The 13,630-nt window shown below is 32.2% G+C and overlaps 2 protein-coding genes across 2 annotated transcripts; both read right to left on the reverse strand.

The window, feature by feature from the left end:
* Positions 1 to 2,319: 2,319 nt before the first annotated feature.
* LOC121779750 lies at positions 2,320 to 3,276 on the reverse strand. The gene is made up of 3 exons (XM_042177149.1): positions 2,893 to 3,276; positions 2,676 to 2,772; positions 2,320 to 2,597 (listed from the first exon to the last, which is right to left on the reverse strand). The coding sequence occupies exons 1-3, from the start codon at positions 3,274 to 3,276 to the stop codon at positions 2,320 to 2,322; spliced, it is 759 nt and encodes a 252-aa protein (XP_042033083.1).
* Positions 3,277 to 3,554: 278 nt separating this feature from the next.
* Positions 3,555 to 5,043, reverse strand: LOC121779759 (protein FAR1-RELATED SEQUENCE 5-like). The gene is made up of 4 exons (XM_042177161.1): positions 4,854 to 5,043; positions 4,322 to 4,738; positions 4,119 to 4,270; positions 3,555 to 3,818 (listed from the first exon to the last, which is right to left on the reverse strand). Exons 1-4 carry the CDS (start codon positions 5,041 to 5,043, stop codon positions 3,555 to 3,557), a joined length of 1,023 nt encoding a protein of 340 aa, XP_042033095.1.
* Between the last annotated feature and the right edge of the window lie 8,587 nt (positions 5,044 to 13,630).

Here is a 13,630-nt window from a genome sequence, read left to right on the forward strand (position 1 = left end):
AGTGACGTGTTTTGTAAACAAGAGTGAAGTAAATTAACAACAAGAGTGATGTGTTTTGTAAACAAGAGTGAAGTAAAAGAGTGATTTGTTTTGTAAACAAGAGTGAAGTAAAATCGGAATAAGAGTGATGTGTTTTGTAAACAAGAGTGAAGTAAAATCAGAATAAGAGTGATGTGTTTTGTAAACAAGAGTGAAGTGTTTTCTGAACAAGAGTGAAGTGTTTTCTGAACAAGAGTGAAGTGTTTTGAATAAGAGTGATGTGTTTTGTGAACACGAGTGAAGTAAAATCAGAATAAGAGTGATGTGTTTTGTGAACAAGAGTGAAGTAAAATCAGAATAAGAGTGATGTGTTTTGTGAACAAGAGTGAAGTAAAATCAGAATAAGAGTGATGTGTTTTGTGAACAAGAGTGAAGTGTTCTGTGAACAAGAGTGAAGTAAAATCAGAATAAGGGTGATGTGTTTTGTGAACAAGAGTGAAGTAAAATCATGCTAAGAGTGATGTGTTTTGTAAACAAGAGTGGAGTAAAATCATGCTAAGAGTGATGTGTTTTGTAAACAAGAGTGAAGTAAAATCAGAATAAGAGTGATGTGTTTTGAAAATCACAATGTATGATTTATGATGCAAACATTAGCATATACAGTAAAACCCAACTGTAATACATCCCTCATTTACTCGATCGTGTTATGAAAATTTATTAATTATCAAGGATCATTACAATATATTTCTTGTATTTAAGTTCCCCACCTCAGATACAAATATAAACTGCAAGGGGACTTGCTCCACAGTCAAACCCAAATTTTACAGAAAAAATTGAAGAATAAAGAGTACAGGAACTGCCAAGCATTCAACTATTAAATTCACCCTATCCTCTGCAACCAAACACACCTAATTTCATCACAGATCATGGAATCGCGATTTGGATGAAGTGATCAGATTTGGAAGGAAATTTGGAAGGAGATTTGATCGCAGATTTTGAATGAGAAAGAAGAAAACTGTGTAATTGATCGCAGGTTTAAATCTCAAATGTAATTTCCAAAAATACCCTTCTCCTATTTTATATTATTAAACTAAATAATATTTGTTCCATTAAGATGTGTGGCTGAGATTTGTTCTCTAGTTATACACTTAAGATTAGTTATATCTTGATCACTACCCTATATATATATATCTATATATCTATATAGGGTCCCCTTATTCCCACAACTCCTTCTTAGTGTAGAACTAGAGACTAAATATTAGCCAATGGATTTTAATTTAGTGGCTGAGATTAAAGATCCTACATCTTAAATCCAAAATTCATCCCGTGAATTAAATTGTTCAGCCAAGGGCATCTTAGTCTTTTATTAATGTGGTCAAATATGGTAAAAATGAGGGGGAGTTAATGACGGTATTGTGAATTAGGGTAAAAATCGCACCCATTCCACTTCCCGCTCTAATCTCCGCCGCTTTAGCTTTACCCCCACTCTCTTCTCCGCCGTTTCACTACACCATTTCTCAAACGTAGCACTCTCCCTTCTCTGCAAGAATAGTGAGGATGGTAATGCCATGGAGGACAACAACGAATGGTGAAGATTATGGTGTCTTTCTGATGAGACACATGGAAACGTACAAGGGTGAGCGCGTTGAATATTGGAATTGTGGGCTAAAAAAAACTAGCAAAGGTTTACTGCAGAGCTTGAGGGCCAAATATTGTTCAACTTTGATGAATGCAATAATCAGTCATGAATGCCTCAACAACAAGCGCATCACAACGAGATACTACGTAGAGGAGAGCAAAAACAAGGACATTGATGTTGAAAAGATGATAACATGTTACCTTAAGAAGAAGTGATGTTTTGTTATTTGAAATCGGAACAATTTTTCCCTCGTAAACTGTAAACCGAATAGTCTAAATCTTCCTGTGTTTTATGCTTAATGTAACCAAAACTGGTATATTGAGACCGTTTCAGTTTGTAGTCATTTTTATTAGCTTAAATAATATATTATGGAATGTTTATACTGAGGGCTGCGGAAACATGGCTTTACTATGAATTAAGTTGACTACAATATAAATAAACATTTTATGAGTTCAATAAAACATAGTTGATAATATATAGAGATCACAGAATATTAAAAATTGTTCATTCTGTGTAGATATTTATTCATCAAACCAGCATATTAGTTCATCCAGGTAGAACGTAGTTTGAATGGCGTAATTACTTCATTTGTTATGAAACTATGTTCATCGCAACAGAAAATATATTAATCTAAGAAAAATATAAAAAAGTTATAAAACAGAGAAAATACATCAACACATCGTGACGAAAGATATCTAGTATTACTTTGTCTTCTGCTTCTCCTTATTCTTTTTGCAATTTCTTGCATCATGATTACCAACCTCGCCGCATTCGGCACATTTACGACCAGGCTTTGCCTTCATCTTCATAGCTTGCTCAAGGCGTGTAAGAGGCCGTCTTCCTGAACCCTTGGTTTTGACAACGTCGGGAGGATGGACATCTATTTCGCTAGGGGCTTGAGACCCATAGAAATTCTCAATCATTTGCCTCTTATCACTAATAGACAATACAATCCCTTCACCGAATATCACTTTCTTCCCTTCAGCAATAATTTATCTGAATGCACGAATTTGGTCAACGTTTCCCTTAGTAGTCTGTGCAACCTCAAAATAATCACCATGCATATCCCTCCATTCTTGTGTTGCCAAATCGATAATGAGAGCTTTTTCAATATCGTCAACAAAACCACAATGAACAGGCTTGACAAAATTAGACTTCAACCAACGTCCCCCATGTAAGTGATCAGGAACCAGCTTCAATTTTTTGTTTCGTAAGACCCAAAAAATATGGCTGCATACGAGTCCAAGTCTTTGAAATAGTTTACACCCACATACGTATGAATCTCCAGTGACGGAATAAGACACGGACCAGTCCTTAGAGAACTTATCATTGATCACATATATTTCAGTGTCATCCTCGATTGAAGTCTTTACCATGGTGCAACAATCAATTGCGTCTTCAATCTTTTCCTGAATTGCCTTAAACCCACCGTCACTGTAGATTGTTGACGCATGCCTCTCAAGTGCAAAATTTGTTTTCAACATTGGGGTAGTGTTGGAGTCATGATATTCAAACCTGTTGCTATTGCTCCTTTGGCCATCCAACGCATTGTTGTAATGCATAAGAAACTCGACTAGATTACATCGAGACTTAGTGTACCTCTTGAAGAAACTGTTCTGAGACTCGGATACAGAGGTGGTCTTAATCAATGAACTCATTGGAAAATCCCTGAAGTAGACTGGAACTTGTATATCGTCGCATATGCAGATAGATTCATAATTACATTAAATAAGATCATAACTAAGCAAAATTTGTACAACACAATATGTTGTAGACATACCCAGAATTTTCGATTGGCAAACATTGTTTAAAACCACTCGTTTGTAAGGCCGTATTTTTCCATAATTTCTTGCCAGGTTTCTTCGAATTCTTCAGGATCTGTCAACTCCGACCACACACATTTATTTAACTCCTTCTTTAAATCCTCATTGTGGAGCTAATTCTTGGGCAATTTTTCAACGACCTTAAACATGATGTGCCACATGCACCATCGATGTCTTATATCAACTAGAACACTATCAACAGCCACCTTCATTCCCAAATCCTGATCAGTAATGATCAATTTGGGAGCAGCGCCCATGCATTTAACAAACTTTTCGAACAACCATTCGAAAGAAAGAGCATTCTCTTTCGATAACAATCCTGCACCAAATGTAACGGGTCTGCCCTGATTGTCTTTGCCCGTGAATGGTGCAAATACCTACACCAAATGTTCAATACCTACATTCCATCAAAAAGGGACACATATCATAGTGGATAAAATAGTTCATCCCGCAATTATGTTATATCACCCGGAACTATAAATAATTCATCATTCAAACATAAACAAATATAACTAATCAAACAAAATGGAGCAATCTAAAACAGTGACTACTTATTGGTCGTACCTATTTGTTGAGTAGGTTGTGTCGAAAGAGACAATGTCACCGTACAAATGGTAATTGTGCTTGGCAATAGGATCACACCAGAAAAGACGTGTAAGCCTACCCTTAGAGTTTACCTCAAAGTCGTAGGTGAACGACGAGCATATCTCCTTCTCCCGCTTCATATCATTTAATACCATTTGCGCATCAGCACCATCCACATATGCTCTAAGATCACGCCTATAGTTGCGAACCTCGACAATGGTGCATCCGACGTAATCCAAACCACCTTAGACCTCGCTAAACAGACTAAAAGTCAACGTGGGCCCGATATTTGCACTTGCGCAATCTGCTATGAATTTCTGATGCACTGGGTCGATATTGCGATTGAGCCTCATAAATCGCTTGTGACGTAATTGAACCATATCGTGATTATGTCGATCTTCAAACTGTTTAACAACATAACCAGTACCCTTGCAAAACTTAAAAGCAACTTTAGCCTTACAAAGACACTTTCTAGGTGAACGTCTACGTTTAGTCTCAGGCTGTTTATAATTCACTCGCTTCTCACCTTCTCTACTACACACAACGTATAGCCATGTGACCAGATCTCCAACCCTTTTAGATCCACGTTTACGGGTGTCAAACCCTACCTGTCGTGCATATTTATTATAGAAGACTGTAGCATCATCCAAGGTATGAAAAACCTGGCCAATATGTGGCTTCATTTGGGAAGGACATTCAGGGATGTATGACACTGAGATTAAAAAAAGAGTTCATTCATTAAGAAGTTTATTTCATCCAATACGAAATATGTTTCACTACAACGAACAAAAGTATACATCAATATGTGTTATATGTATTCCTAGTACCTGGCTCTAGTTCTTCATCCTCGGATGAATCGGAGTCAGAATCAAAAAGTGAGCCGCCAACCGGAGATTGTAACTCATCGAAAATAGACCCATGATTGTCGTTAATATTTTCTGTAGAAGTAGTTCCATGTATTTTTCCTGCTTCGGGAGAAAATTCAGTTGTGTGAGAAGGATTGCTCGAGTCGTCCATTGATGAACTAGTAAAGTTCGTTTTATGCGTAAAGCTGTTTGACGAATCCATACAACCAAATAAGACGAAGAAGTAGAGATGTGATAGCTGAAGATTGCGAATGAATGGAATTGGGATTAGTTTATATAGAGACAATGAACTCTGCAAATTAGCATATTCAACGGAACATGCAGAGTGTCTTAGAATCGTGTGAATATCAGTATCATATTCACATGAAGATTGCGAATGAATGGAATTGGGATTAGTTTATGTAGAGATATTGGAATCTGAAAATTAGCAGATTGAATCGTGTGAATATTATGCAATCATATTAACATGTCTGAATATATTTCAAGATTGAATTAACTTGTGAAGAGGGCATTAAAATCGTGTGAAATGCATTCCCAAATTAACTTGTCTGAAATCAAGGAAATGACATTAACTGCCAAAGTTAAAATTACAAAATCATCCCACACGTTATTTTTATAATATCATATTCAATGTAGGCAATATTTAATAATATTTGAGAGAATTAATTATGACCATAAGATTAACAAAATGGGTGGACATGATTTGTTCTCTAGTTCGGTCATTTAAATTGGTTCGACATTGAATATAATCCTATATATATATATATATATATATATATATATATATGGAAATGATCAAAATAAAAATGCATTTAAATCCAGAAATGCAGCCAAAATCTTGGCCCTAGGATTAGATGATCTAATAGTCAATAATTAATCAAAAACACGGAAGGTCATAATTAAACAATTTTAGGTCATATTATAATATGTGGGTTTAATGTCATGCTAAGATCATTTTAGGTCATGCTTTGTTAGCATGACCTAAAAATTAACTAACTATGACCTAAAAGTGCCCTACGTATGATATTGTTCTGTGTTTCTGTATTTATATATAGTTTTGCATAGATCAAAACCCTATATATATATATAGAAGACTGTGATCAATACCAAACCAATCTTAAACCTTAAACGCCGAACAATATCATTATAAGACAACCTGGAGTTCATTATAATGAACTAATAATAAACTTATAATGAACTTCAGATCATTATATTATGCTAGATGATGTCATTGTTTTTAACTCTTTGAATTCCCTATAATGAACTACAAATAAAATTGTAATGAACTCCGCGTTGTTTTATAATGATGTGTTTGGTGTTTAGCGTTTAAAATTAGTTTGGTATATAAAACAACTCTATATATATATATATATCATAACCTTCAACATGTAAAAAACACTCAGACGATGAACAACACAATCTTCTGGAAACAAAAAAAAAATGAATAGGGATATGAATATGATAACCACAAATAACTAAGATATATAGAAAGCCCACAAAAGTTAATAGTAGGAGTAATAAAGCATCGAAGAGGGATCTGATTCCGAATTATGATTTTCTCCATGTTGCAATCATGATAGGTTTTGCAATATAATAATTAGTATGAAGGATTTGCTCAATACAGTATGAGTTGATGTTGAATTTCATCATCTTATCTAAATAGATAGTATAAAATTCCATATTATTTAACTATCAAATGTTATTTTTCTTTGCTCAGTTCGTTAGGATTCTTCTAAACTTATGATTCAACGTAAGTAGTACTATTATAGTTTTAGAAGTATTGATTTGTTATGATTTTATAAATAAACTATATATTGATTTGTTTTTACTTTGCAATCGATCAACATTTAGCTTGATGACTTAATTAGGTGGTACTATCGGACACCAACCAAAACAACGTCACATTTAGACTATGAAACAACTTCGTATATATTAAATTAAACAATTTCATTTGTTGAATTGTTATTTATATTAAACCATATTAAAGTTAAATTATTGATTAATTGCAATTACAGAACAAAAATTGTTCATAAGCAGATTTTAAAGTTGATATACTCTTACAAAAGTAGAATTTAGCAAAAAATTTTGAAGCTATATGTAAATAGCCATATGATTATAATCGTATATATACTATCAAATACCAAGCACTCTCGGTGCTAGGAAAGTGTTTGGTATATCACGATTTTCTGAGCACATTCTCTTATATTTCCTAGCACTTGGTGCTCGGTAAAGCCTGTTTTTTTTGTAATGATAAATAATACTCCATCTGTTCCATGTTAATAGAGTCATTTTTCTATTTTAGGAAGTTCCAAGTTAATTTAGCCATTTCTATTTTTGGCAAAAAACAATTCTTCTTTTTACTTTATTCTCTATTCATCTCTCTTGTTTTATTCTCTCTTACTTTTTTCACCATCCATTAAACACACTATTCTTAAACTCCGTGACGAAAAGAAGTGTCTCTATTAACAAGGAACAGATGAAGTATATAACACTATATATATATATATATATATATATATATATATAGGGTCTTGTTAGGTTGAGATTTTTTAGCTTAATTGAGAATTGAGATGCATTTTCAGCCACTCATTTTGAAATGTCAACTGCAAGTAGATTATGTCAACTAAGAGGTATTATCGTCATTTCATTTCAATAGCCAGAATATCAAATGTCAACAACTCGTATTAAAATGTCAACAACTAAAAAAAATTTAATTTTTTTAAATTTTTTTAATTTTTTTTAATTTTTTTTTTATTTTTTTTAAATTTTCGCTCGATGTCAACTACTGAGACATTATGTCAACTACGATGTGTAGTCTGCACATCAAATGTCAATAGCTCTGCACATCAAATGTCAATAGCTTATAATTGACATTATATATGTGTAGTTGACATGAATTGTATATGTAGTTGACATTATATGTGTGTAGTTGACATGAATTGTATATGTAGTTGACATTACATGTGTGTAGTTGACATGAATTGTATATGTAGTTGACAAAAAAAAATAAAAAAATAAAAAAATAAAAAATCGAAAAAAAATAAATTTTTTTAAAAAAATAAAAAAAATATTTATTAAATAAAATATATGATGAAATTACAAATATGCCCTTTCACAATTAATTAATGTAAAAATATTTTCCATGTGGCAAATTCTGGACCACTCATTTAATAAAAATGAGTGGCTTATATTGCATCTCAATTCTCAATTAGGCTAAAAAATCTCAATTGATCACAACCCTATATATATATATATATTATCACATGTAGGATGATCTTAAGAGACCATTAATTTCTCTTAAAATGAATAGGTAGATAATAGATTGATTTTGAAACATGATTGTACATCAAAGTATGAGTAAATACCAAGCATGCATTATTTTGTGAAAAACTAACCAACATTAATATGAAATATGGTATGATTACACGTACTTTAGTTAAATTCTTATGCCATGAATGCATAGCTGGCAATTCTTCGATGAATATAATATTCTTAATTCCTTCAGCATAGAAAATATTTCTCTCATATAACCTCTCGAATAAATTTATTTTTAGCCTATTATGTCGATATTTAAAGAAAAAAATATGTTTGTAATTTTCAATCACCGACGATCGACAATATCTCAGTTATCAAAATATCTATGTGTCTTTTAAAACCAAAACTAAAAATGATGAAAAAATAAATATCCCTCACATGGAGCAGTGTTCAATTTGGCCAACGATGAGACCAAAACCAATAAATGTTTGTACCACTGCCTAACATGCTTCTTTGCCTGCTCTTATTTGGATCCCTCAATTTCAGGTTCATAAATGTGATCATTTCTAATTTTGCTATCCATTTTTTGTCATTCGGTTGCAAATGATTAACTTATCCCGAAATTCAATTGGTACGAGATTGTTCGGGACTAATTTGATCAGAAGGAAAAACCAAGACAAATCTTATGTGTTGTCACAATGAGAATACTAGAATTAAGTCATGAGTCAAGACTAATCCTACGTGATATTGTCTCGAGATTAAGTATCAGACAATGTATACTAAATCGAACAACATTTAGAATCCAATCTTATATAATCCATTAAACCAAAAACCATCAATGCATACTATTTAATGATACGATAGTATTTTCATAATATATATATATATATAGGGGAGCGTTATTCTCCTTTTCACATCTTAGATCCTTTTTCCTTCTTAATATTACGCGTTAGATCTAAGGCATCAACGGATCAGATTGATTCTATAAAACTGGTTCCGTGTTGCATTATAGAAGGTGGTTGTATGCATTACAGGGTTATTATTGTCATTTGACGGAAAAGTAACTGCCACATTTTGGTATATGCGAATAATGCACCACATGGTCACGAGTAATGCATATAATTGACTATATAATGCACAATATGTGAACTGCAATGCATACGAATAAGATGTACCATGTTATGATGTTTGGACACACGTTTCTTGTTTCCCCTAAGGGTTTAATAAGCTTAGGGGCTAGGGTATACTACGTAGACACGTATGTAATCTTCACATGGTAACGAGTAATGGATATAATTGACTATATAATGCACAATTTGTGAACTGCAATGCATACGAACAAGATGTGTTGTGTTATGATGTTTGACACACGTTTCTTGTTTCCCCTAAGGGTTTAATAAGCTTAGGGGCTAGGGTATAGTATGTACGCATTAATAACAAATTATAAAACGATACGAATAATTCACCAAATTATCACGAGTAATGGATGTTATTAACTATATAATGCACAATATGTGAACTGCAATGCATACGGATAAGATGTACCATGTTATGATGTTTGACACACGTTTCTTGTTTCCCCTAAGGGTTTAATAAGCTTAGGGGCTAGGGTATAGTACGTTTTAAAAAGGAAACCCTAAAAAAAGAGGACAACTTAACCCTGCAATCTGACGTCATAAAGAAATTATGAACCATTTAAATCACTAAATTATTAACTTTCTTTAGTTTTATTGGGAAGATTTGATAATCAGTCAATTTCAAAGTCAAACCCCCACGTCTCTAAACTTTATAGATATCCCTTTTTTAGTGAATGGATCAGATTAATCCATAGCCACTTCTTTTTTATAGAATTTAAGCCTCGTTACTTTATTAAATATAGAGATTTTTGAATCGGAAAATCGACTAAAAAGAAATTGAAAGGGATAGAATTGTACGATTACTTATGTTTATTAGGTCTAAAGGCTTGTGGTTGTGATTTAAAATACAGCTACATTATTATATATTGAAGTAAAGTAATAACCAATTGACAATGACAAAAGGTGATTTGTTCTTAATACAATGATTTAAAATTCCATCTAAACTCTTCTCACTCATGATTGCGTGTTGACTTGGTAATTGGGATGTAAATATTTCATTTTCATTTAGGGGAAAAGTAACTTTAAAATGAAAAATTCAGGTGAAAAGAATTCTCCCCAATTGTATGTTGGTTCCATGTCTCTTGAATCAAGGAGGAAGCAATTCCCACTAAGTGATTGTTTTTATTTACTTTTGATGGAAAAAGGCAACCCTTTTAAGTACTCAACCAATATTTAAATATTAGTTGGGGTTGATTATAATACATATAGATGAATTGCTTAAAGTTACTTAAATTAGGCAAAACCCTTAAAAGAAGGTCTAAAGTTAGAGGGACATAAAGGTGTCTGAGAAGAAGACAAGCCATGGGAGTAGGAGAATATATGCTTTTGTTATGTATGAAGTGGGCCGAGATATAGAAGTGTACATGGGCTGTGGAAGAGAAGAGAACTGAGAATGTGCTTACTCTAAGCTTTTCCTATCTTACGTTCGTATTTCGTACATATCGGCTTTCTCAATCTATATGGGCACGAAATCGAAATTAGGTCCATTGTCGTATTTATCGACATCGTATCTTTTATGTAATAGGAGTAAAAAAAATGCTCAAACTACTAAAATCAAACTAAAGGTTGGACTCAACACATCGCCTAGGTGATAAGATAGAGAGAAATATTACCATGAGTTCACGTTCACCATGCTAGAACTCATCTATGTGCCTCCTCAAGTAAATTTTGAAGTCCAAGGATTTTAGTCAGACTTCCCCATTCTCTCAGTGATTTTCGAGTTCTACCACCCTTTGATGTCCTTCAAATTTTTAATCATTTGTCCTAATGGAACGGGGATGCCTGAGTTCCAATTTATCCTTAAAATATTAAATGACTATTTTTCATAATTATGATATTTGAATATGTATAATTACCAATTGTGATTTGAAAGGTCAATAGTATGCTGAAAATAGACTACCAACTAAAATCATCTAATCTAGGAAACTAGCAATTAATACAAGACTAAGATATATAATCATGGGATTATTCTAAAAGTGGTGTAAATAACAAAACGTAATTTTTAAGCTTCATAATCCCGAGAACAACAATAGAGAGAAATGTTTCTTCGTATTACAAGGACATAAATTTCCTTTCTGTCAAATGTCATATCCATGCTCCTAAAACAAATCCTCATTTAGGGCTGTGCAGAGAAAAAGGTATTTATAATGTATAAACAGAAAAAAGGTTGATTAAAGTTTATATCAAAGTATGAATAGTAGTAGTATCTTTTAATATGGAGGGATACTTGCTTTAAGCTGATGGAGATATCTATTTAGATTGCACATTTCCTCACGAAATCTACGATGATTAATATTTTGCTATGCAGAATTCTATCATCGAAAATAAATAAAACTAAAGTAGACACGTAACCCTAAATATATCATGTAATCTAGAGAAGAAAACAAAAGAAATTTCTGATTGGAGTTATTTGGGCACGTGTAATGGGTATGTGTGATCAGTCACTGGCATACCATTTTTATTTATACTAGTAACCCACGATACTTGACACACTTCTTTTTTATAGTTATTTAAAAAAAATAATTTTGATAAGTAGTTAAAGTGAAAAAGTAAAGTAAGAGAATAATATGGAGAAAAGTAATGTATATACTCCCTTACATTACTTTTTTGGTCACTTTAACTATTTACAGGTTTATCATTTTTTTAAAAGGACAGAGAAAAAGAAGTATGTCAAGTGGCGTGGGACGGAAAGTGTATCACATAGTAGTAATTATTGAAAATATACTTTATTCTTTCAAAAACAGTTTTATTAATTTGTGGATGTAGTTTTAACTTTTAATGTACAAAAATTAAGTGAGAATAAGAGAAAAAGTAGTGAGAAAGTTTCTATAAATAGAAATATGACAAATTTTTTATAAACAAATGAAATTATAAATCAAATTCTGCACTCTCTATTTTTAGTTCAAAAGTCTCAACAATCTTATCCAATATTCATACGCATATATAGTCGATTATTCCAGTTAGAAAGAAAATCAAGCTAACCTATTGCTATTTATTACAATCCAAAGCCCAAACTTTGAGATCTAAGCATTTAATTTGAGATTTAAGGATTTTTGAAGCCTGATTATAAGAACTATCACATCATCATGTTAACAATTTCATCGTCGAACATATACATATACATATGATATGAGACCACAAATTGTACATCTGTGAAGCCTTAACTTCGTCGAGCCAATTACCTACTTAATTACTCAATCGTCAAACATTCAACGATGAAACTGACAACAGAAGATAACACATCATCAATCAATCAATAATTTTAGTTTCGACATCAAAAGTGGGAGGGCTCATGTCTAAATCTCAACTTCAATCTCGTGCATAAAGTTAGATGTCTAAATTTCATATATTATTAAAGTTGATTATGTATGTACTCCTATTTGGGCTCGGTAGTTGGGCCTGGGCGGGCTTTACAGTGGGCCTGAAAGAGGGCTCAATTGAGCCCATTTAAGTTTGACACATTTTTGTAGGCCTAATTTGGATTGGCCCATAAAATTTATTTCAACTGTAACTTATTAGTGCTTTTCTCGTGTGTCTTAAGGAGTACTAATAGTTAAAAAAACATTAAAATTAAAGTTGATAAAATTGCTATAATGCAATATGAGATAAGACAGTTATATCTTCGACTGAGATATAATTTATGATATACTACTACATATTTGGTCGGATGTATTAAAATATGTATACTTTATAAACTATTGTTTAATGGAAAATTTTTAATTTATATAGAATCAATATTTATATAATTATGATTTATATTACATGTACCAGCTCAGAGAAACTTTGACAAGAATATAATGTGTCTAGTAGTATGTTATAGAGTTAAGTTTAATAAGGACTTCTATTTTATGTCAGTTTAGCAAGATATTAAGATATCATGAATTCATTGGTATATAACTATCCAATGAAATGGAATTGTATACATTGTTTTATTTTTTATGAATCAGGTTTCTTAGCCGTTAATAGATCTATTGTTGAAGTTGGCCCTCTATATTTATAGCATAATATACCCTACAAATGAAACTAGAGCTCTTTAATTTCACCTTTTGCCCTACCAAGAATTCAACTACTAATACTATGTTTGTGGTAAAGAAACAAGATTATGATAAAGAAGTGACTTTATATCTATTTCCCTTCTATTGTTGAAGTTGGCCCTCATATAATTCTGGATTTCTTTATGATAAGCAAATCTTGTTATATAAGCACATCAAGGATAGTTAAAAATCATCATGCAACCAAAAGAAAAAGATGCTCATTAAATAATGGCATAAAATAAATTCAATCAAATTTCAATAATTGCAGAGTTCAATAAAATTCAGGACATTAAACAGTCAATATATGAGTCCA

Source organism: Salvia splendens, chromosome 2, assembly GCF_004379255.2.
Source record: "Salvia splendens isolate huo1 chromosome 2, SspV2, whole genome shotgun sequence".
Classification (NCBI taxonomy): domain Eukaryota; kingdom Viridiplantae; phylum Streptophyta; class Magnoliopsida; order Lamiales; family Lamiaceae; genus Salvia; species Salvia splendens.

Bases quoted from the DNA above. Each gene is read 5' to 3' on its own strand.
- LOC121779750 (XM_042177149.1), bottom strand. From the start codon at position 3,276: ATGAGTTCATTGATTAAGACCACCTCTGTATCCGAGTCTCAGAACAGT. The intron at 2,773-2,892 runs GTATGTGGGTGT...CGTTGGTTGAAG, and splicing joins CCGTCACTGGAGATTCATAC to TCTAATTTTGTCAAGCCTGT. The intron at 2,598-2,675 runs GTGATTATTTTG...TTATTGCTGAAG, and splicing joins AGAATGGAGGGATATGCATG to GGAAGAAAGTGATATTCGGT.
- LOC121779759 (XM_042177161.1), bottom strand. From the start codon at position 5,043: ATGGACGACTCGAGCAATCCTTCTCACACAACTGAATTTTCTCCCGAA. The intron at 4,739-4,853 runs GTACTAGGAATA...TTTTAATCTCAG, and splicing joins GGATGAAGAACTAGAGCCAG to TGTCATACATCCCTGAATGT. The intron at 3,819-4,118 runs GTAAACTCTAAG...CATTTGGTGTAG, and splicing joins CGTTCACCTACGACTTTGAG to GTATTTGCACCATTCACGGG.